The sequence below is a fragment of the Plecotus auritus genome (assembly GCF_963455305.1).
Source record: "Plecotus auritus genome assembly, chromosome: 7".
Classification (NCBI taxonomy): Eukaryota; Metazoa; Chordata; class Mammalia; order Chiroptera; family Vespertilionidae; genus Plecotus; species Plecotus auritus.
In genome coordinates this window covers 92,366,631-92,391,623 of record NC_137774.1, presented here as the reverse complement: position 1 = coordinate 92,391,623, position 24,993 = coordinate 92,366,631, and the positions used below count along the sequence as shown (strand labels likewise).

The 24,993-nt window shown below is 44.0% G+C and overlaps 1 protein-coding gene across 3 annotated transcripts; it reads left to right on the top strand.

Moving 5' to 3' along the window:
• Positions 1 to 5,733: 5,733 nt before the first annotated feature.
• On the top strand, positions 5,734 to 24,622 carry PRKRIP1 (PRKR interacting protein 1). 3 transcript variants are annotated; one of them, XM_080677176.1, is made up of 6 exons: positions 5,734 to 5,912; positions 6,826 to 6,904; positions 7,679 to 7,779; positions 10,024 to 10,109; positions 11,305 to 11,372; positions 21,596 to 23,750. In XM_080677176.1, exons 1-6 carry the CDS (start codon positions 5,787 to 5,789, stop codon positions 21,631 to 21,633), a joined length of 498 nt encoding a protein of 165 aa, XP_080533302.1. In that variant the 5' UTR covers positions 5,734 to 5,786; the 3' UTR covers positions 21,634 to 23,750. The 3 variants fall into 3 exon arrangements, with proteins under 3 accessions (XP_080533302.1, XP_080533301.1, XP_080533300.1); XM_080677175.1 differs by lacking the exon at positions 21,596 to 23,750 and adding an exon at positions 24,184 to 24,622 and having other exon boundaries at positions 5,735 to 5,912; XM_080677174.1 differs by having other exon boundaries at positions 5,743 to 5,912; positions 21,616 to 23,750.
• The last annotated feature ends 371 nt before the right edge of the window (positions 24,623 to 24,993 follow it).

The following is a 24,993-nucleotide window of genomic DNA, read 5'->3' as shown; positions in this document are numbered from 1 at the left end:
TAGCTATTGTAAATTGTGCTGCAATGAACATAGGGGTGCATATGTCCTTTCTGATTGTTGTTTCTGATTTCTGCACAGCAAAAGAAACCATTAACAAAACAACAAGAGAGCCTACTACATGGGAGAACATATTTGCCAATATTATATCTGATAAGGGTTTAATCTCCAAAATTTATAGGGAACTCATATAACTTAAAAGGAAGATTAAGCAATCCAATCAAAAAATGGGCAAAGGACCTAAATAGACACTTTTCGAAAGTGAACATACAGAAGGCCAAGAGACATATGAATACATGCTCAAAGTCACTAATAATCAGAGAGATGCAAATCAAAACAACAATGAGGAACCATCTCACACCTGTCAGAACAGCTAATCATCAACAAACGACAAGTGTTGGTGAGGATGCGGAGAAAAAGGAACCGTCTTGCACTGCTGGTGGGAATGCAGATTGGTGCAGCCACTGTGGAGAACAGTATGGAGTTTCCTCAAAAAAATTAAAAATGGAACTCCCATTTGACCCAGTAATCCCACTTCTAGGAATATATCCCACTGGGTCTTTCAGCCAACAGACCACAGAGTCCCCCTACCATGGGGGTCAAAGTTCAGGGATAGGAAGGTACTTTAGTGAGTCAGACGGAGAGCTCTGGAGGATGGGGTCATGCCAGTTGTAGTTCTAAGCACCTCCTACCATTACTCAGTGAGGTCTGGTTCAGAAAGAGCCCCTGGCCTGTGAGTGCTAATCAGCCTTGGCCAGAACAGCCAGGACTCTGTTGTGTGGGGTCCAGAGGCAGAAGTGTGGGGACTTCATCCACATTAACCTCTAGGCTTCAGAAAGCCTCTTCCTACCACCCCACCCTTTTGCCCCACACTGGACAGGGCAGGGAAGATTTACAGGGTGTAAGCTGCCTCAGGGAGGCAGAATGGGCCAAAGGTTGGCAGTGCTCCCCAAAACCACCCAGACAATGGGGGTTGGCTCCCCTGTAACCTGGCAAGGCAACCTTTATTATGTCAAGTGTATTGAGATATAATCTTTATACAATTAAATTCACCCTTTTTAAGCATATAGTTCAATGAGTTTGGCAAATGTGTATGTCCATATAGTAAAAGAAACCACAATCCAGATGTACATGTCTGTCACCCCAAAATTTCCCTTGGCCCTTTAAAGTAAAACCTCTCTTCCTACCCCTCCTGAGTGACCAGCTGTCCAAAACTGCTGATCTGTGTTCTGTCCCTATCATTTTGTCTTTCCCAGAATGTCAAGTAATGGAATCATTCAGGTTGTAGCCTTTTGAATCTGGCTTCATTCACTGACCATAATGCTTTTGAGACTCATCTGTGTGGTTGCAAGTATCAATAATTCCTTTCTTTTTATTGCTGAGTAGTGTATCACTGTTTGGATATATCATAACTAGGTGGACATTTGGGTTGTTTCCAGTTTTGACAATTATGAATCAAGCTGCTTTTGCATTCACATACAGGTCTTTCAGTGGACACATATTTTCATTTCTATAGGATAAGTACCCAGGAGTGAGATTGCTGGGTTGTATGGTACATGTGTGTTTATCTTTATAGGACACTCACAAACTCTTTACCAAAGTTGGTATTCTCCATCTTTGTTTTTGTTCCCATTGGTGGAACTGTTCTCTCATCATCAACAGCAGGACCACTGTGGAAAGACCACTAATTCAGTGAGAAACTCAAGTTATTGAATAGTTGTAAAAAGTTTTGCTGTGTTAGTTCCCTTAAGTGCCAACCACAACTCTAAGGATTGAGGTAGGAGTGACTATTCCTCCATAGGGACCAACTGTCCTGGTTTACCCAAGAGTCTCCAGGTTTTAGCACTGAAAGTCTTATGTCCTGGGACACCCTTAGTCCTAGGATTAAACTGGGACAGGTGCTGTGCCAGGCACTGTATATCCATCACATCATTTTATCCACAAGTCAGTATCAAGGGTAGGTTTGCTTGTCCCATCCTTAGCATAAGGAAATAGACTTTGGGAGGTTAAGTTGACTTTCTAGCCCACACTCCAGAGAAAGTGGAGCCAAACATTGGCAACAGGCCCACCAGACTCCAAAGCACTGGTGTCTTCCTGAGCAGGAGACCTCATTCCCAAGGTCCGGCTCGCGAGCCACATGCGGCTCTTTGGCCCCTTGAGTGTGGCTCTTCCAGAAAATACCACGGCCTGGCGAGTCTATTTTGAAGAAGTGGCGTTAGAAGAAGTTTAAGTTTAAGAAATTTGGCTCTCAAAAGAAATTTCAATTGTACTGTTGATATTTGGTTCTGTTGACTAATGAGTTTGCCGACCACTGCCCTAGGTGCTGAGATTTGGGCCCCTGGAGTACAGGCCAGCAGGTGGGCCGGGTGGAGCTTTGCTGCCCTCTGGTGGCAGATATGGTGGCGCTCTAGGTTTGAGTCCACTTTTATGGGGCAGAGAGACTGGTAAGGCACCCTTTTCTCCCAGGGAGCAGGACCTCAAATCTGGCCTCAGCCCTGGAAGGGTGGCCCTCACCAGTATCTGCTGGGGGCCTTGGTCCAGCCATCCATGAGTATGTGATCATTTAAGGCCCCGCAGACCCAGGGCCAGACTGCTGGGTTTGAGTCCCTGTGACCTGAGCCAGTCACTCACCCCTCTGGGCCTTACTTAGTTCCTTATCTATAAATCAGGATGATAAACATGTCAATACACTTAGACTAGACTTAGACTGAGGTTATTATTACCAGCTCCTTCACACCCACATGCTTAACTTTCCCACCTTTGTACACTCATTCACTTCATTCATTCACTTCACTTTCATCCAGCAGTTATCTACCAAGCACCAGCTCTGTGCCAGACCCTGAGCCAGGGGTGCCAGGGATATGGCTCCCTCCTGGCTTTGTAATTTTCCACTGTCTCATGTCTTCCTTCCTTCCTTCCTTCCTTCCTTCCTTCCTTCCTTCCTTCCTTTCTTCCTTCCTTCCTTTCTTCCTTCCTTCCTTCCTTCCTCCCTTCCTTCCTTCCTTCCCTCATTCACTCACTATGGTGTATCCATTCATTTATTGTGTTCATTTTTTTTCAATTACAATTGACATTCAATATTATTTTATAGAGTGTTCATCCATTTTTCTCATATTTTCACTCATTTAACTTCCTTATTCATTCACCCATCCACCCATCACTTGATCATCTCGTTTACATGTTCATTCTTTATTTGTTCAAGCAGTTGTGACTCCCTCCTTTCTCTCCCCTCATTCCCCTGTTCTGCAAGCATTCTGGAAGCACCACTCTACTCTAGGCCAGGATTCTGGCTCAGCTCTCCCCGCAGACTTGTGAGTGGAGAGATGGTGAGGACATAATGTGGTACCTACCCTGCCAGACATTGGGACCCAGAGCAGGGGAAACACCAAGAAGAAAGCAACTGTCCGCCTGGAGGAGAGGACTGGGAGCAGTCATAGGTTTCCCGGAGGAAGTAGCATTTAAGCCAAGCTAAGAAGGGTGTATGGAAGTTCTCCAGGGAGGAAATGACACTCCAGTAAACTCGTGTGTGTGTGTGTGTGTGTGTGTGTGTGTGTGTGTTGGTGTGTTTGGGGAAAAGTGAGGTGCTTGGATGGCTGGAGTGTGTGATGTAGGGCCAAGTGTCCCTGACCATACCCAGGCCAAGCCCTCCCTAGGTTCCAGTGACAGACTTGGGCCATTCAAGAACTTCCCCTAATTCATCACTCTTGGCCCCTGGAAAACCACCCACTATCAGGCAGCCAAGAATGGCCTGATAGTGTTAATACAGGACCCTGTCACAGGAGCCACCTGTCTAACCCCTGGACACTCAGTGGACAAGCTATCCTGGGCTGAGTAGGCTGAGCAGACAGCAGTAGTGGGAGTATCTGAGGTACCTAGCCCCCAAGATCCCATGGTCATCCAGCAAATCTTTGAGTGCCTTACTGTAAGCCAGGCCTTACCCCAGACACTGGGCATACAGCAGTGAACAAGACAGAACTTCTACTGTCTAGCAGGCAATAAATAATAAATGAGAAAACCAACAATTGTGAAGACCACCATGAACATACCTGTAGCTGAACAAGTTGGGTTTATTACCTCTCTAAAAGTAAGTCTGCGCTTACCTCAGCAAGAGAGTAGGTGTTAAAGAGGACTTATAGGATTTAAGTTTAGGCTAAGTGATTTGGGGAAGGGTTCACGTATGTGGGCTTCTACTCTGGATTAGATGTTTTCAGGAAGCAGAGACAATTCTGATTGGATGTCTTAAATATTTAAAGTGGGAGGAATGACTTGAGAGGCCAATGCTGTAAAGAAGCAGCAGTTACTCATATTAGTGAGAATGGCAAAAATGTTCAGTCTTTTTCTGGTTCCAAAGATATTCATGTTTTTCAATCAAAAATGATTACAAAGAGCATCCCTTCTAACAACTGCCCTGTTCATGAATTGCTTAATAAAGCCAATTAGATCTTAGAAAAATACAAACATGAATACAAAGCATTCTTGTTTATTCTTGCTCCATCACGGTCACTGAATGGCCTAGTGCAGTGGTCAGCAAACCGCGGCTCGCAAGCCACATTCGGCTCTTTGGCCCCTTGAGTGTGGCTCTTCCACAAAATACCACGTGCGGGCACGCACGTACAGTGCGATTGAAACTTCGTGGCCCATGCGCAAAAGTCGGTTTTCGACCTGGGCGAGTCTATTTTGAAGAAGTGGCATTAGAAGAAGTTTAAGTTTAAAAAATTTGGCTCTCAAAAGAAATTTCAATAGTTGTACTGTTGATATTTGGCTCTGTTGACTAATGAGTTTGCCGACCACTGGCCTAGTGTGATGTTGGTGCTCTGGGAAATTGATGTCCAACAGGAGAGCACCAACGCCTAGCTTGTGAGTGCCAGGCCAGCTCCAGATGTGAGGGGCAGTTTTCTCTTCTTGGTAAGATAGTCTCATTCACTCTCATTCACTCGGCTGAGGTATATTTGCTGGATGCCAGGAGCAGAGTAATTCGAGGTGGGCAAAAGAGGGAGGTCCCAGTCCTTAGAAAGCTGTTTGTGCAATCTTAAATAAACAGGTTGTCAGAAATGGGTAGGGTTGTCAGAGAAAGATAAATATCACATGATCTCACTCATTTGTGGATTATAATGAACAAGATAAACTGATGAACAAAAACAGATCCAGAGACAGAGAAGCATCGATCAGATGCTGAAACCTCAGAGGGAAGGTAGGGGAGGGTGAGGGTAAGAGGGAGAGATCAACCAAAGGACTTGTATGCACGCATATAAGCATAAGCGATGGACACAGACACCAGGGGGGTGAAGGCATGAACGGGAGTGGGTTGGGGGGAGGCAATGAGGGGATAAGGACACATATATATTACCTTAATCAATAAAGAAAAAAAAGAATTATAAAAGAAAGAAAGAAATGGGTAGGGGGTGTGAACCAGACCCAAGGAAGAGTCAGGACAAAGGCTCAGGGCGGGAGGGGAGGCTGAGAGCCATTAGCAAGCAGAACTGCCAGCGGAGCCGTGAGGCGCACGACTGGAGAGGTCGGCAGGGGCAGAACCCTAGGGCACGCTGGACTCCACTCCCCAGGGACGGGACGCTCAGCTACCGGGATTTACCCAGAAACAGGAAATGAAATCAAGCAGTTTTGATCAAAACAACCCGCCCGGTCTCGGGTTCATGAATATTCAGCAGCTGGCGACTCCGCCCCAGTTCCGCCCAGCTGGGAGACTGCGCTTGCGTCGCTGGCGCGCATCTCTGTCGTCAGACGTGCGCGCCGCCGCCGCCGCCGCTAGCTAGGGAAGCCGGAGAACTGCCATGGCGAGTCCAGCCGCGTCCTCGGTGCGACCGCCGAGGCCCAAGAAAGAGCCGCAAGCGCTCGTCATCCCCAAGAATGCGGCGGAAGAGCAGAAGCTTAAGCTGGAGCGGCTCATGAAGAATCCGGTAAGACGAAGCTTGGGCTCGTCCGCCCTCCGAGTCCCACCCCCTTTCCTTCCGGTGCCTCTGGGGGCCCAAGGGCCCACTTCCCCCGCCTCCAAATTCAGGAATTCATAACCCGAACCCCAGCGCCAGTCCCTTAGTAAGGAGTAGGCTGCTTCAGAGATAGTGAGCTTTCTTCTGCCCTTACGTTACAGCCCAGCCAGGACGGGGGCGCTGTGGGGCGGCTTTCCGTGCTCCAAGACCTTCTCCAGTTTAACTTTTTGTAAACAGAAGCGTTAGACTGTAAAGATAGAGCCTGTGGGTTAGCACAAGGGTTATGTTCTTCTAAACTGTACCTCGTTAGCCAAGCCGGTGTGGTTCAGTGGGTGAGCGTCGACCCACGAACTGTGAGGTCACGGTTTGATTCCGGGTCAGGGCACATGCCCATTTTGTGGGCTGCAGCTAGTGGACGATTCTCTCCCTTTCCCTTCCTCTCTCTCAAACCAATAAAAACATTTTTTTAAATAAACTACCTCGTTAGAGGCATGGGGCAAGTCGCTCACCCTCTCCAGGCCTCAGGCCCCTCAGTCATAAAAACAATTGGATGAGCCGGTCTCATAGATCTTAGACTAGAAAAGGTTGACTCTCTTGTGCAGTGTAGGGTAAAAGTTGGAGGCTTCCAGCCATACATGGTGACTTACGTTTCTGAGTTCTCCTCTGGAAAGTTTAGAATAGCCTTGATGAGCCTGTGGGCTGTGATAGACCCCAAAATATACAGGATGAAGTAAAGCTAAGACAGAGGGAAGAAATCAGCTTTAAGTCCAAGGAGCAAAGCAGCCTTATTTCATTACTCTAGTTAAAATCCTTTGGTTATAAGAGATGTGACTTTGTCAGCAGGTTTATACTTAATAAATGCTTTCCTGTTTAAATATTTCAGGACAAAGCAGTTCCAATTCCAGAAAAAATGAGTGAATGGGCACCTCGACCTCCCCCAGAATTTGTCCGAGATGTAATGGGTAATGTCTTTTGGGGAGTGTGTGTGCGTGTAAATATAATCTTTGAAGTATAAATATAAAAACCCTGCCGTTAGTATATGTTAGTTAGATTTCTAATAGGAAAAAACAATGTCCACTGGTCCAATATTTTGCTCTTAGAACAAAGGGGTTTGGCATCAGATAATTTTCTTATGCGTTGTTTTTAATAATGCCTCTTATTGGTTATTGATCCATGGAATAGTTTTATTTTGTTGGGTTGTAAATTAACATAATTAAAAAGAAAAAGAATAGAAGTATTTAAAAAGTTTGAACCACCTGTAATTTCATCGTTCCACTTGTAACATTCTGATATAGCCTTCCAAACCTCTTTATAGACAAAACCACTGCTGATTAAGAAAAAACTGTTTTTAGAAAAATGTGGTTGGTCTACACATACTATTTGGTAACCAACTTTTTTTCATTTAATAGACCATGGATATATTTTTAGCTCAGAAATATAACATGTGAAATCACCTGGTGGAGAGGGAAAGGTCATAGGCTCTCTTCTAGGTTTCCCGGTCACTGAATTGCATTGTTTCTCCTCTTAATACTGCATTAGAGTGGACTTTTTAGTGAATTCTACATTCGCCGTTCATGCAACAAATATTTTTGAAGGATGTGCTAGATTCTGCAGTATAGTGGGGAGTAGGACAGGCCGTCCCTTCCATTATTTTCTTTCTTTGATCACTGTTAATTAAAGGTAGCCTGTGTTGATAACTGGAGCTCATCAAGAACTCTGAACTATCCTGGCTATAGGTTCAAGCGCTGGCGCAGGCAGTGGAGAGTTCCATGTGTATAGGCATCTGCGCCGGAGAGAATATCAGCGACAGGACTACATGGATGCCATGGCTGAGAAGGTCAGTGAGCAAGGAGGCTGACTGAGCCCTTGGGTATGAACAGTGTGCACTTAATAACTTTTAGAAAAAAGCTTTTGAAACAGAGTAGATACACCTGATTTGTGTAAGGATTACCTTTTAAAGTCAGCACCAGAAACAGACATCAAGTAGAGCCCAGTAATCCTAGGTCAGACTTAGCGCAGTAAGATAATCACCTGTGTATTCTAGTAGACGGGCACAGCCCTTCAGGCCATTGCCATGAATTTGATAGAAAGCAGAATCTCCCACACCACTTGAGCTATTCTTTCTCTCTCATTCTCTCTCTTTTTGGCTGAATACCTATAATTCCAGTTAAGGTGTGTTTTCTGTGAATACCAGTGTGCTTCTATGTGTCTGCTTCTTTTAGTTTTCTAGCTTGGTGGCTGGCAACTCATGACAAGTGTCAAATAATAATTGATTAAAAATTAAGAATTGCTTTAGAAATTTTACTGTTAAGCATTACTTGACTAGAAGGGCCAGAAGTTTCTCTCCTATTTAAAAAATAATCTTTTGAACATATCACTTGTTTTATATTTTTAATTAAAAATTTGGAGTTATTTTATCCACACCGAAAGTCTTGCTGGATTTTTCACTAGAGTTGAATATATAACTTAATTTGAATGAGAATGGATGTTACAGTGTCAGTCATCCCTCAAGAAACTATGTTTTTTCACTTGTTTAAATTTTTTTGTATCTCTCTGATGATTTGTGGAGATTTTGCATATATCTCACCACATTTGTTCAAAGATATTTTAAGTTTTTTTATTGCAGTGATGCTAGCTGGTCCTCTATTTTATTACTTGATATTACTGAGATGCAGAAAAAAAAAATACTTTCATATAGTGCTCCTAATTTGCCCACCATACTATTTTTAAAAATCAAATATTTGGCTGTTTCTTTGTGGTTTTCCAAATCTGATTTCTCCTCTTAACATTGTACATGACGCCCTAGCCAATTTTGCTTAATTATTAGAGCATCGGCCTGTGGACCGAAGGGTCTCAGGTCATGAGTTCGATTCCTGGTCAAGGGCACATACCTCAGTTGCAGGTTTCCCAACCCTGGTAGGGCACATGTGGGAGGCAACCAATCGATGTGTCTCTCTCACATCAGTGTCTCCCTCTCCCCGCTCTCCCCGCTCTCCCCCTCTCCCTCTTTCTCTTTTTCTTCCCCCACCCCCTCCACTCTCTGGAAAAAAGTATCCTTGGGTGAGGATTAAAAACAGAAAAACAAAAAATAAAACATTGTGCATGAGAGATTGTCCCTTGTTCTTAATCTTACAACACGCACTAGGAAAGTCCTTTTCCTCAGTCTTCTCATAATGGCTATTATTTCATGGAATACATGTATACATTTTGAGAGATTCAGATACTTTAAAACTATTAGTCTGCTTTTTATGAAAGAGGAAACTACCCAATAATATTTCATTTTTCAATAATTTGATTTAAAAAGTTAGATTTAGCCCTAGCTGGTTTTTTCATTGGCCCACAGACTGAAGGGTTGAGGGTTTGATTCCAGTCAAGGGCATATTAACATCAATTGCAGATTCAATCCCGGCCCAGTTGTCTCTCTCATGTCAATGTTTCTGTTTCTCTCTCTCTCTCTCTCTCTCTCTCTCTCTCTCTCTCTCTCTCTCTCTCTTCCTCTCTTTCTCTTCCTTCCCCCCTTTCCCTCTCCCTCTTCGTCTCCCCCTCTCTCTCCCCCTCTCCCTCTCCCCCTCCCCCACCTCCTCCACTCTCTTAAAAATATTAATGGGAAAAATATCCTTGGGTAAGGATTTAAAAAAATAAAATAATTGTACAATGGGATCTGGGGTCACTTTCTGGCTAGTTTTACCTTTATCTTGGATTAGTCTGGCTCTAATTGTTTTTTTTCTGGCTTCCTGACTATGGTGATTTAAACCATCTGCTCTTAAGCATCTTCAATTAGGGAGGTTAGGGTCTTGTGATTTATTATCTAGCTGTTAATTGCTCAGCTGTTCCCCCATCCTTTGTCTCAGTTTCCTCATTCCACTTTCCAGAGAATTTTCCTAGTTTCTTACTACCCTGCTTCAGTATCTTAGTGACTTCACCGTCATAGAGTCCTGTATTGATTTCCCACCCCCTCTGTGGGGCGACCACTTAAAGATGAAAGTGGCCCTGGAGATCTAGATATGCTTGTAGCACCCCCACTGGTGTGACTTTTGGAGCTCTCATATCTTGTGTCTAAATGATGTGGGGTTTTTTGCAGCAAAAATTGGATGTAGAGTTTCAGAAGAGACTGGAAAGGAATAAAATTGCTGCAGAGGAGCAGACTGCAAAGCGTCGAAAAAAACGGTAAGGGCTTTGTGGCATCTCATAACTAATGAGACTTAAGGGCAGGAAATGGAAAGTAGATGCATGGTTGGTGAATGAGTCCTTGCAGTCAAAAGTTTACCTGTATAACCTTTAAGGTCTTGGGTGTTTAACCCACCATGGAGCAACCCAGTAGAGGAATGACTTTTCTTCAAATCCTCCAGGAGAGATTAAGACATTTACTGTGCCCCTCCCCCAGCTGGTTACAACTTCTTCAAAGCTTGGAGGTCAGCATTTCCGTGATCTTAGGGATTTCTCTTCTTCACTTCTGTATTTTAACCTCAGGTTTAACTAGGTGCTATGAGTGAACTTCTCATTTAGCTTCTTCCTTAAATTAGGGCCTGTGATCTCCCTAAGTGACTATATAAGTATATAGGTTGCATGTGTGTATGGTTTAATAAATACTCCCTTATCAATGTAAGAAATGTCTAAACCTGTAGGGAATTTTTTAAGAATTTATTTGAGCCAAACTGAGGGCAGCTGCTGGGAATCAAAATCTTAAATACTTGCAGGCTCCGTCTCAGACCCCAATTGGAGTTTTGGAGGCAACCAATCAATGTGAGAGACAGAATGGCAGTTTGCAGCTTCTTTTATGCATTTGAAATTGAGGGAAGTAAGGAAGGTTACATGAAGGTAGAGAAAGTAAGACTGAAACTGGATTACAGGATAGTTGAACAGATTAGTGCTCTCTTGAAGGAGGTTACTTCTGAAAAGACATTTTCAAAGTTCTGTTAACCTAGATGCACTAAAACAATGGCCTGCTTAAGGGAAAGATAAACCTTTTACAAAAGTTATATGCCTGGGGCGTGTCTGCCCATCATGACCTGCCCAATTAGGAATTTATGATCAGGTCACCCTATGAGGTTACTTTCAGTAGAAACCCACTTTTAGAGTGCTGAACAAGATTTTTAAAGTGGTCCCTAAATATCTTGGGATGAAGAACCATCTCCATTGTTTCTGAGATTGCTTTAATCACCTCAGGAGGATTTCTCTTGATTTGTGAAGAAAAACGGCTTGATAATGTTGATGATGGAGTAGCAGAATCATAAAGTATTCTTTCATTTTATTAGTGTAGTGTTTGTGTGATTATAACATTTTTAAAGGTCCTATAAGTAGATATTTCTAACATACACAATAAGGTAGCTAAGGGATTAATGTATTTATATTACATTTGTAGCCAAAAGTTAAAAGAGAAGAAATTATTGGCAAAGAAGATGAAACTTGAACAGAGGAAACAAAAAGAAGGTGAGTAGTACCCACTTTTCTTGATTGTGATCTTTCATGGTGTTGCACAGAAGCTGACCTGCCAAGAATGAGATTTAGAGTTTGGAACTGATTGGCTGACCAGTGAAGAAATTAGGGCTTATTTCAATTAGTTAGGGCTCATTTAATTGCAAGTGTCAGAAAGCCAAACTGGATTAAGCACAAAAGGAACATACTAGCTCATGTTAAGTCCAGGACAAACCTTCCTTCAGTCATGACTAGTAAAAGAGCTTCGAGTTGTTATTGGCATTCACTGTTTCCCTCTGTCCCTTAGCATCCTGTCCTCAGGCAGGCTTATGTCATCCCTGTGGTTGTAAGGTTCCTGAGGCTGTACCCTGCCTCATTCTTGTCCAGTAGGAAAGATTGAGATGTCCCACCAAAGGTGTTTTTGTGTTCCTTTGTCTCTGATTGAATCACTTAGCAAGTCAGTTAAGAATACTTTTGGCACCACCCTGGCCAGTTTGGCGCAGGGGTGGGCAAACTTTTTGACTCGAGGGCCACAGTGGGTTCTTAAATTGGACTGGAGGGCCGGAACAAAAGCATGGATGGAGTGTTTGTGTGAACTAATATAAATTCAAAGTAAAGGAGCGGAGGGGAGAGCAAGAGAACCGGATAGAACAGCCGGATCCGGCCCGCGGACCGTAGTTTGCCCACGGCTGGGTTAGAGCATCAGTCTCTGGTCCCAGGTTCGATTCTGGTCAAGGGCATGTACCTCAGTTGCAGGCTCCATCTCAGACCCCAGCTGGGGTGTTGGAGGCAACCAATCAATGTGAGAAGACACATCGATGTTTCTCTTTCTCTGTCTTTCCCCCATCTTCTACTCTCTCTAAAAATCAGTGGAGAAATATCCTCAGGCAAGGATTAAAAACAAAAAAAAGAAGAGTAAAAATTGTTGCCTGGCCAGCATGGCTAACAGCATATGCCCGGGTTGTGGACTCGATCCCCATTGTGGGGTGTGCAGAAGGCAGCTGATTAAGGATTCTCTCTCATCATTGATGTTTCTATTTTTCTCTCTCTCACCTTTCCTCTCTGAAATCAATACAAATATATTTTTAAAAAAGAATAGTTTTGGCACCCTGGCCGGGTGGCCCAGTTGCTTAGTGTCATCCCATACACCAAAAAAGGTTGCGGGTTAAATGCCGAGTCAGGGCACCTATGAGAGGCAACCAACTGATATTTCTCTCCCCCTTCCTCACTCTCTAAAAAAATCAATGAAACATAGCCTCAGGTTATGATTTTTTTTTTAAAGAGTGCTTTTGGCTGCAAGAAAACAGTCTCAACAGCAGTAGTTAAACAAAGAAGAATTCATTTTTCTTACATAACAGGAAACCTGGTGATAGGTGGCAGCCTTTTATGGTTCAGTAGTTCAATAGTGTCAGACCCAACATCCCTGCAGTTCTTTTGGCCTTTGTCCTATGGGCATGATATGGCTATTGCAGCTTCTGGCATCATTCCTATGTTCAAAGCAGGAAGAAGAGGGAAAAGAGTGCTACTTGTCTGGTGTGTTTTTTGTGTGTGTTTTTTCTGTAACTGAAAAGCAAAACTTCCCCTAGAAATGCTCAGCTGTTGTCATCTTATATGTCCTTGATCGGTACTAGGTTACTTTGACATCTCTTGCTGCCATCAGGCTAGATGAATAGATAAAAGAATTGTCATGACCATCTTTAACCTCTCATGATCCATCATTGAGAGCTGGATACATGGCATCCCTAGATAGAATTGAGTTTGTTAACGAGGAATAGGAGGTGAGTAATGTGTCAACATACCACAGTGCTGCCAGTCTTGCCTACCTTTGAAACCATCACAAGGCCAGAAGTACCAACCACTCCCCTCGGAGCCCCTGAGCTGAGAGTCAGGGACAGGGGATCCCAAATAGGAAGGAAGGACCAAGGATGGTAAGAAACAAAAAAAATTGCAATTCTCCATAACATTACTGAATCTGTGGCAATGCCCTGATTGACTAGGCATATTTCCTGATTGGACAGTTTTGATTTTTGTTCTTATGATAAAGTCAGACTTTCACTGGCATATTGCAATGTGATTGGACCCTTCAAGGACCAGTTTCCTTCTGAGTTATAAAAGTACTGAGACACACTATATATGATATGGTTTTTGACTAGAAGAAATTCTTTTATGATGCCTGGCGAAGAGGCTGTTTTCTGCTGAGTCAGATTGAATGAAGATAATCCTTGCAAATGTAAGTTTTCAGGGAGCTGCCAGACAGGTCACATAAGGACAGACTTCTGTGTGTGGAACTTCTGAGGCACTCCCAATGCAACTTACCTCCTCCAGTGGTTTGTAGGCTGGTACTTTTCATAGCTACTGGGATTATGCGGCTGTTGGCTTTGGTGACTATGGAGAGGGTAGGGAATAGGACAGGCTAAAACACCACAAAGCTTGCTGTTCTGACCAGGATTCAGCCATTTTTCTCAAAATAATCCAAGGAACATTTCCAGAGTGAGCGTTAGGACCCTTTACTCACTGGATCATGAAATCATTTTAGAGGTTGCAGCTATTATTTTCTCAAACATGAATAAAAGAGACAAGAAGCCATCAGAGTCCATTACACTCAGAATAAATACTTTGTGAATCTTTCCATTTCTATGTGGGCTATGGGCTATGGGCTTCAAATTTGAAAATCATTGTTATAGTACATGGCCCTGCCTGTTCTTATACTTAATAGTGAAGTTAATACCTATACATATTTAAAAATGATTAGTGATCACACATAGTTGAGCAAGATAGGGAATGCTGTAGGGATAACTGTCAAAAATGGTTTATGTGCTTTTTATCTCACCTCAGTTTCCTTTTGTGAAAGAGAAAATAGATTTTCCAGCTATCTGTTTGAAATGAACAGAAACTTAAATGTTGTGATATTCCATTGTGCCATAAGGTGGCTTCTAGGTACTGCTGGGTTCTTGATGGACTTGGAGTAAATCATAAATCACTCAAGCTCTTCTCCTAAAAGGCAGTAAGGGGCAGCTGGCTAGGAGTTCCGTTCTGTTGTTGGAGAGGAAGTATCCCTGCTTGTTGTCTGTGCTGGTCCAGTAATTTAATGAAGACACCATGCAGTGTGGGACTCCAATCTGAATGACACCATGGGATTGCATTAAGCCAATTTGGATTATTATGAAGTCACTAGAGGCCCGTTGCATGAAATTCGTGCATGGGGTGGGGGGGTCCCTTCAGCCCAGCCTGCATCCTCTCGTAGTTCAGGACCCCTCGCTCCTTACCACCTGCCTGCTTGCTGCTCCTTAGCGCTGTGGTGGAGATGGGAGAGGCTCCTGCCACCGCCGCTGCACTCGCCAGCCATGAGCCCAGCTTCTGGCTGAGTCGCACTCCCCCTGTGGGAGTGTACTCACCACCAGGGGGCAGCTCCTGTGTTGAGCATCTACCCCCTGGTGGTCAGTGCACATCATAGCGACTGGTCTTTTCACTGTAACGGTCACTTAGGCTTTTATTATATAGACTAGAGGCCTGGTGCACGAATTCATGCACCAGTGGGATCCCTCAGCCTAACCTGCAGGATTGGGCCGAAACTGGCTCTCCAACATCCCCCGAGGGATTCTGGATTGCGAGAGAGCACAGGCCAGGCCGAGGGACCCCACCGGTGCATGATTGGGACTGGGGAGTGACGTGGGAGGTTGGCCAACCCGGGAGGGATTGTGGAGGGCTCCAGGTTGTGTGTCCGGCCCTCTTGCTCAACCCCAATTGGCCGGACCCCAGCAGCAAGCTAACCTACCAGTCAGAGTGTCTGCCCCCTGGTGGTCAGTGCACATCATAGCAACTGATCGATCAGTTGATTGTCTGCCCCCTGGTGGTCAGTGAACGTCATAGCAAGTGGTTCATTAGCATATCATTAGCATATTATGCTTTGATTGGTTGAAAGGACAACCAGACAGCATATTAGGCTTTATTATATAAGATGAACTCCCAATATAATGTTTTCTAATACTAGTCTTACTATCCTAACATAGGCCTGCCTATCAAAGAAACCCAGGGTGACCCTTAAGGTGATTTGTTACTAGGTACCTTGAGAGAAGTTTCCCAATCTCAGCATTAATGAATGACATTTTGGGCCAGATTATTATTTGCTGTGAAGGCTATATCCTGTTCATTATAGGATGTTTAATAACATCCTGGCCTCTGTCCACTAGATACCAGTAGCACCCATCCTCCCCTCAGTCACTGACATGCAAAAATATCTTCAGACATTGCCAAATGATCTCTCGTGGGAAAGGGGGAAAAAATTAACCCCAGTTAAAACTCAACTAGTATCTAGAGTTCAGAAAGCACTCAATATATGTTTTGAATAGAACTGTTTGTTTCAATGCCAAAATTCTTATACATGTGTTGGAAAACCATATCTTTTGAGAATAAAGGTAATAATGGTCACTAGAATTTTTTGGAATATGAAGAAAATAAAAATTATCCTCACTGGGGATTGAGCCACAATTGGGCATATGCCCTGGTTGGGAATCAAACCGTGACCTCCTGGTTCATAGGTCAATGTTCAAGCACTCAGCCACAGTGGAAACATAGATTGGATTCTCATTTGCTCTTCTGCTTATGTAATAACAATAGCTAACATTTGTTGAAGATGTATTATGTACCCCAGTTCTACATGTTTTGCTGGTATTAAGTAACACATCCTTCACAGTGGCCCTGTGATAGGCAATAGTGTTATCCCATTTTACAATTGAGGGACCTTAGGCACAAAGCGGGGATGGCACTTGCGGAGCTAGAGGGGGCGAGTGACGGGGTGGGATTTGATCCCAGGTAATTTGTCCCCACTGGCTATGGGCTTACCCACGAGGTGATCCTGCTTGAACCTAGTCAGCAGTCCTTACAGTTTTCTCTTTTTGTGAAGCCTTTCCTGACCTCCCTCCCCACCTCAACCAATCTGATCTAGCTTTTCCCTCCATCTTGCTCCCAAAGATCTTATTAAAGAATCTGCTAAATCACATAACATTCTTATCTCTTCAGCTCTAATCTCAGTTCCATGAGAGTAAGACAGTGTCTTTTTTTAATTAAAAAAAAACACACACAACCTTTGTTTTAGATTTATAGAAAAATTCTGAAGATAGCATAGTACAAAGAATTCCCATATACCCTGTTACCCCTGTTGTTAATATCCTATATAATAAAAGTTTAGTATGCAAATTGACCAAAAGGCAGAACGACCGGTCGCTATGATGTACTGACCACCAGGGGCAGACACTCAACGCAGGAGCTGCCTCCAGCCCACAGGCCCCAGGCCAGCCAAGGCAGGTGTGAGTGGGGGGCCCCCAATCACCCCACCAGTTGCCCCACAGATCAGCCCTGATCGCTGGCCAGGCCTAGGGACCCTACCCATGTACGAATTTCATGCACCAGGCCTCTAGTCTTAAGTTAATATGGTTCGTTTGTCACAATAATGAACCATTTTGATACATGTATTAGCTAAAGTTAGGTTTTCTTAGTTTTTACCTAATGCCTTGTTCTTGTTTCAGAATCCCATCCAGGATATCACATTACATTTAATCATCATTTCTCCTTAGGCTCCTGTTAGCTGACAGTTTCTTAGATTTTGTTCGTTTTTGATGATCTTGAGCATTTTGAGGATCAGGTGTTATGTAGAATGTCCCTCGGTTGGGATTTGTCAGATGTTTTTGTATCATGATTACATAATTATAATAAATTAGATATTTATTTTTGGGATGAAGACCACAGAGATGAAGTACTATAGTTGATCATATCAAGGCTGTATACTTCAAGATGATTTGTCACTATTGATGTTGACCTTGATCACCTCACTAAGAGTGCTCATCAGGGAGGGATATCTACTGAAATTTTTCTACACAGATTTGTTTCTTCCCTGTTTATTTACTAAAGGCCTGGTGCACAGATTTGTTTACCAGTGGGGTTCCTCAGCCTGGCCTGCAGGGATCGGGCCAAAACTGGCTCTCCGATATCCCCCGAGGTGTCCCAGATTGGGAGAGGGTGCAGGCCAGGCCGAGGGACCCCACAGGTGCACAATCGGGGCCTGGGAGGGACCGCGGAAGGGCTCCAGGGCATGTCCAACCTGTCTCACCCAGTCCCAATTGGCCTGACCCCAGCAGCAAGCTAACCTGGTCGGAGCGTCTGCCCTGTGGTGGTCAGTGCACATCATAGCAACTGGTCGAACGGTCAGACACTTAGCATATTGGGCTTTTGTATATGTAGATTTTATATATGTATATATCAGTATGGATATATGGTTATTTATACTTTAGGTTTAATCTAATACTACTTTTTTTTTTTAAATAAATCTTTATTCAGATTATTACAATTATTTCTCCTTTTTTCCCCCATAGCTCCCCTCCTGCCATTTCCCACCTAATACTACTTTATTTATTCTAGCTAGGATATTGGATGCTCTTTCATTTGGCTCCTTTGTCCCTTTTACATACTACCATTATTAGGGGGTTTTGAGGTGTGTGTGTGTCTGTCTCTGTCTCTGTCTTTGTCTTGTGGGGGGTGGGGGGGAGGGAGAGGTTATTTTTGTTGTTGTTGGTTTTTTTTTTTAGCACTTCCTTACTCCAGCAGTACAAGATATTCCAGACTTACCTTGTATGTTTTCTGACCCAGATCTAGAAATAGCCATTTCTCCAAGAAGTCTTGGTTCCTTTTATTGGAGAATATTAGAAACCAAGATCTGGGGACTAGGTATGCTCTTTACTACTAGGGTGTTGTTATTTTTAGCCCCTCTTAACTGATAGAGCAAGGAAGTATATATGTGTTTACTAAAGAGTATGTATACATATATGTATAGGTATTCCTACATGTAACCATCTATATCTGTGTTAAGCTAAACATGAGTTCATACTGATGTCTCCAACTCTAATCCATTGCCACATGTATTCTAGCCTTTTCAGCTTGTTTGCCAGTAACTTTCCACTCTAACAATGAGTAACTTAACTCTCACCATCCACTATCCTTTTATTTAATTTTTCAGTTTCAGTATACACGTATAGTGGTTTCAGAATTGTTAACCTGTTATCTGTGGGAAACAACTTTATCAACTAGAATACAGTGCAATGTACAGTTCTTTTTTCTTTTTTTTTAATATATTTTATTGATTTTTACAGACAGGAAGGGAGAGGGATAGAGTTAGAAACATCGATGAGAGAGAATCATTGATCAGCTGCCTCCTGCACACCCCCTACTGGGGATGTGCCCGCAACCAAGGTACATGCCCTTGACTGGAATCGAACCTGGGACCCTTCAGTCCGCAGGCCGACGCTCTATCCACTGAGCCAAACCAGCTAGAGCTGTACAGTTCTTTTTGCCTTTAGTCTTACAGATCCTGCTATTTCCAAAATTATTTAGGTCAATATCTTTCCTTCATCCCCTTCACAGAGGTTTCATCCATTTGTAATATAGTTGAATTCATATTTCACATTTCATCTTGGGATGCTTGACATCCTGAAATTTGCATACAGTGAAGTTTATTCTTTATGCTGTAAAGTTCTGTGAATTTTGACAAATGCATAGTATCATGTACCCACCATTGCAATATTATGTAGAATAGTTTTCCAGTCTTAAAAAATTCCCTGTGCTTCATTATTCAACCTCCTCCCCACCCTCAATCCCTGGCAACCACTGATCTGTTTACCATCCCTATAGTTTTGCCTTTGTCATTTGGTTGGAATCATGCAGGATGTAGCCTTTTCAGGCTGGCTTCTTTCATATAGCAGAATGCATTTAAGATCCATCCATGTCTGCATGGATTTTAGCTCATTCCTTTTTATTGTTGAATAGTATTTTATTGTATTGGATATACCACAGTGTGTTTATCCATTCATCTATTGAGGGACATCTTGGTCATATCCAGTTTATAGAGATTCTGAATAAAGCTGCTACAAACATTTATGTGATGGTTTTTGTGTGGATATAAGTTTCCAAATCTGTTGAATATATATCTAGGAAGATGATTGCTGGATCATATGATTAGCAGGCGTCCTCAAACTACGGCCCGTGGGCCACACGCGGCCCGCCGAGGACATTTATCTGGCCCGCTGGGTGCTGCTGCCTGGACTGCTTAGCAGCTGACTCGTCCCGGGCCCGCAGTGCGCATAGGAATTTGTTCATAGTTGTTTTTTTAAACTATAGTCCGGCCCTCCAACGGTCTGAGGGACAGTGAATTGGCCCCCTGTTTAAAAAGTTTGAGGACCCCTGGATTAGAGTAAGTTTAGCTTTGTAAGAAACTGTCAAACTGTCTTCCAAAGTGGCTGTATCATTTTGCATTTCCATCAACAATGAATGAGAATTCCTGTTGCTCCACATCCTTTCCAGCAATTGGTATTGTTAACTTTTCGAATTTTAGCCATATTTATATGTGTGTTGTGGTAGCTCGTTATAATTTGTGAGAGCATTTTTAAAATTCCTATGCCCTCAACATTAAGCATAGTAGTAATAAGCGCTTCATTATTTATTATTTATTTACGTTGAAAGAATGAATGGGTAAAATAATGATGCTGAATTACCAAATGATTTGAATGGTCATTAGATTTCTCCTCTTTGAGAAGGATACTTCTAGGCCCTGACAACATGTTTCCCACACACAGGAATCAATTGTGTTTACTGTTGAGGTACTACATTTTTAGAGGCTTTTTAATCACAATGAATGCTTTGAGCCCTTCTGTTAATCAGCATCTCAAGCATCCAAAACCCCCATTTCACAAACATCCAGGTTGATCAGTATTTTACTCTTTCTGTTTTTTGTTTGTTTGTTTTTGTTTGTTTGTTGTTTTTGATGGAGAGAGAGAGAAGAGGGAGAGAAAGAAACAGATTTGTTGGTCCAGTTATTTATGCATTCATTGATGGATTCTTGTATATGCCCAAACCAGGGATCGAGCCTGCAATCTTGGCGTATCAGGATGACGCTCTAACCAGTTGAACTACCCAGCCAGGGCTTTATGTTTCTTTAAGATTAGAATTAAAGATCAAATTCTGTGCTCTGGTCCTCCTATGGTCAGACCTGTGCAGGTGTGGTTGATGGTTCTTAAAGAGGCTGAGACAGAATATGCTAAGTTATGGAATAAAACAAATAATCAGCAGTTTCAGCCTTAGAGCCCAAGTTCTAGAACAGAACTCCACAGCTGGCATATGGGTCAATGGGCTGCAAGAGGTGAGACCTTGACCCCCACCCCACCCCCCGCCTCGGCCTTCAGGGTGGGTAAAGGCTGAGTGAAGGCCTTGGACCGGTTGCACTATGTGCCATAGAATTATTATCCTTTTCCATGTGTGCCATGACATGAGAGAGCCTGGGGAGTACTACCCTGAGTCCAGGGAGCTCGGAGCTAGGTTTTTTATTCCTCTCTAGTTTTTCCCTCAATCTCTCTAGTGTGCGTATGTGTGTGTGTGTGTGTGTGTGTGTGTGTGTGTGTGTGTGTGTGTGTGTGTGTGGCGGGGGGCGGGAGGGCAGGACGAGTAGAATACATATAAAATTTACCATCTTAACCATTTGAAGTGCACAGTTCATTGGTATTGAATACATTCAAATCATTTTGCTACCATTTCCACCATGAATCCCCATAACTCTTTTCATCTTCTAAAATGGAAACTATGCCTATTAAACTATAACTCCTATTTCTCCTCCCCCAGTCCCTGGCAACCACATTTTACTTTCTGTCTCTGATTTTCACTATTCAAGATACCTCATATAAAATATTCCATCAAGAATATTTGTCTTTCTATGACTGGCCTGTTTCACTTAATGTCTTCAAGTTCCATCCATGTTTTAGCATGCGTTAGAATAATATTCCATTGTATGGCTAGACCATAGTTTGCTTATCCATTCAGTATGCTCACCTCACTCCTGTCTCGACCTTGTTTTCCTTTTGCCCGAGTTTCCTTACACATTTCTTCAGACAAGGTTGTTAGAGGTCTAGAGAGTTAAATAGTTCAGGTCTGAATCCTGAATCCTTGTTTTACGATTATGAGACCTTCGTAGCAAATTAACTTCTCTGAGCTTTATTCCTCATCTGTAAAATGGGTATATGGTAGGTATTTAGAGTTAAACAAGACAGTAAAGAATTGGCACAGTGCCTGGCACATAATAGTTGTTCAACAAATATTAGTTATTAAAACATGCTCACCATTTGTACTTTTGAAATTACTCATTCTTTTTGGCATGAGGTTGAGGAGGAGGAATATCCTAAATTTATTAAATTAAATCTTAGAGATGGCTTCCTCTCGCCAGGCGTCCTCGTGGGAGTGACATCGTCTTTAAACCCTGCGTGGCAATCCCTGACGCACCGCCGTGATGCCCAGGGAAGACAGGGCGACCTGGAAGTCCAACTACTTCCTTAAGATCATCCAGCTTCTGGATGATTATCCAAAATGCTTCATTGTGGGAGCAGACAATGTGGGCTCCAAGCAGATGCAGCAGATCCGCATGTCCCTCCGCGGGAAGGCTGTGGTGCTGATGGGCAAGAACACCATGATGCGCAAGGCCATCCGAGGACATCTGGAAAACAACCCAGCTCTGGAGAAACTGCTGCCTCATATCCGGGGGAATGTGGGCTTTGTGTTCACCAAGGAGGACCTCACTGAGATCAGGGACATGCTGCTGGCCAATAAGGTGCCAGCTGCTGCCCATGCTGGTGCCATTGCCCCGTGTGAAGTCACTGTGCCAGCCCAGAACACTGGTCTGGGGCCAGAGAAGACCTCCTTCTTCCAGGCTTTAGGCATCACCACTAAAATCTCCAGGGGCACCATTGAAATCCTGAGTGATGTACAGCTGATTAAGACTGGAGACAAGCCGAAACCGGTTTGGCTCAGTGGATAGAGCGTCGGCCTGCGGACTGAAAGGTACCGGGTTCGATTCCGATCAAGGGCATGTACCTTGGTTGCGGGCACATCCTCAGTGGGAGGTGTGCAGGAGGCAGCTGATCGATGTTTCTAGCTCTCTATCCCTCTCCCTTCCTCTCTGTGAAATATCAATAAAATATATTTAAAAAAAAAAAAAAAAGACTGGAGACAAAGTGGGAGCCAGCGAAGCCACACTGCTGAACATCTCCCCCTTCTCCTTTGAGCTGATCATCCAGCAGGTGTTTGACAATGGCAGCATCTACAACCCGGAAGTGCTTGACATCACAGAGGAAACTCTGCATTCCCGCTTCTTGGAGGGTGTCCGCAATGTTGCCAGCGTATGCCTTTGGATTGGTTATCCAACTGTTGCGTCAGTACCCCATTCAATCATCAATGGGTACAAGCGAGTTCTGGCTTTGTCTGTGGAGACTGATTACACCTTCCCACTTGGCTGAAAAGGTCAAGTCCTTCTTGGCTGATCCATCTGCTTTTGTGGCTGCTGCCCCTGTGGCCGCCGCCACCGCTGCTGCTCCTGCTGCTGCTGCAGCCCCAGCCAAGGTTGAAGCAAAGAAAGAGTCGGAGGAGTCAGACGAGGATATGGGATTTGGTCTCTTTGATTAATTACCAAAAAGCAACCAGCTCAGCCAACTCTATTTGAGAAACAAGGAAATAAAGGCTTACTTCTCTTAAAACAAACAAAAAAACAAACAAACAAAATAAATCTTAGAGATGATTTTAACCCATTGCCATGAGTATTTTTAAGTGTCTCATCCTAGGGTGTGAAGGTGATTTTTAGACTATACAATGCCTGGGCACCCCAAGGTTTCCTGCTTTGAAGCTCTTTGGCCCTGTGATGACAGCAGGAGCAAATCTCTAGGTGCCTGTGGGCTCTGGGGGTGCTGGAATTCCTGCACATCCGCAGGGAGGAGGCCCATTGATGGGCCTGGTTGAGCCCACTGTGCCTGCAAGTGGCCACCTGGGCTGGGCTGAGCTGGAGGACTGGTGCTGCCTCTGAGGGCTCTGTCCCTGCCTTGTTCTGTCTTTCACCCACTCCTCTACTCTCAAAAAGAGGGAGGAGGAGTTGGGAACACATTGTCTTTATGCTCTGCTTTTGGCCAACTCGGTGGCACTGTGGGTGCTGGCAGTCATGCCAGGGAAAACACTGGAATTCAGAGCTGCACATGGAGTATCAAGAGAGGGTTTCTAAGTCTGTGGGAAGAGCCAGGAAGCTGGCATATTTGTGTGGGCAGAGCCCTCTGCTACACAGTTTTTTAAAATCCCTTTGCTCCTGGCCAGTGTGGTTGACTGTCCCCCCTACACCAAAGATTGCAGGTTCTATTACTGGTCAGGGCACATGCCATGGTTTCAGGCTCCATCCCCAGTAGAGGGCATTCAGGAGGCAGCCAGTTGATGTTTCTCTCCCTCTCCCCCGCTCTCCCCTTTCTCTCCTCCCTCCCCCCTCCCTTCTCCCTCTTTCTAAAATCAATTTAAAAAACATTTTTAAAAAGCAACCTTCCGATCACTTTAGGGAAGAAAAAAAAAAAATCCTTTTGCAGACTGCAGTGTGAGAGCTTGAGACAACAACAGCAGTATTGTCAGTATTAAATGCTAAATGTTAAAGGGCTGGTTGGGGATGTTGCCCTGGCAAAGTGGTGGTGAGGACCATATAAAAACAGTGAGGCTTGATGCATGGCGCATCAGGCTCTTGTGTATGCTGCTAGATCTTTTTAATAAGGATGAGATCTACCCACCAGCAGTGGTAGATCAGTTCTGTGATGCACCCTTTTATACTGGGCAGTGGAGGTGAGGACTGACAGGTGAGAGGACCTCTTCTGGCTCACTTGTCTGTCCAGGAATGACCAGTTCCTAATGTCTCCACAGCACTTCTTTTTCTAAAGCACCCTGGATTATCTGAGTGAGTTTGGACATCTCTAATCCGAATGTCATGTGATTACAGGATCCAGTCAGAACCAAGAGCAGCCATCCAGTAGTTCTGAGGAGACATCTGGGACAGAGGAAGAGAAAGAGGAAGAGCCCAGCTTCATCATGGGACGATGACAGTGTTGGCCACAGTGGCTTTCTGGAGCCCAGGGCCTCAGAAAAGCCTCCACATGACCCAAGGAGAAAGGAGGCTGTTTGAACTGTTTCTCTCCCAAGGCCTCGCTGGATAGAAGCAAGTGGAAGCCATCCTGACTGCTTGTGGCCCTGCCAGTGGAGACAGAGAACTGTATCCTGGGCACTCAAGGGCATTGCCAAGAAGAGTTCATGTTCCCGCTAAGGGGGTGAAATGTATAACCTTCTGCCCCTGCTGTCTGTTCTCACATATCTGGACAGTGATGAGTTTTGGGCTGGTATCTGTGAAAGGAATGTTTATTTATTAAAGAACAGAAAAACTTGAGGTTTTTGATTGGACCTGTGAAGTGTCGAAGTGTAGGGAAGGCTGTGAAATTAGGTGATAGGGATGAGGCCTTACACCAGCCTGTTCCCTGACTCATTGAGGGAAATGGCCTTGGTTCTGGAGCTGACTTGCACTGCAGGGCACCTGACCGCCGTTTCCTTCAGCTGAGGGTGCAGACTGCACCTCAGAATACGTGCTCCTGCCCAGCTGCTCCCAGTACACAGGTGTGTTTTGGGAAGCCTTGGGCATATGCAAAGGGAGATGTGGGATGTAACCAGGGAAAACAATTGGAGACTAATAAAGAAGCAGGTGGAGAATCCAGGCTAGGATGAAACAGAGTAGAGAGCATGGGGAATTTTAGCCAAACTG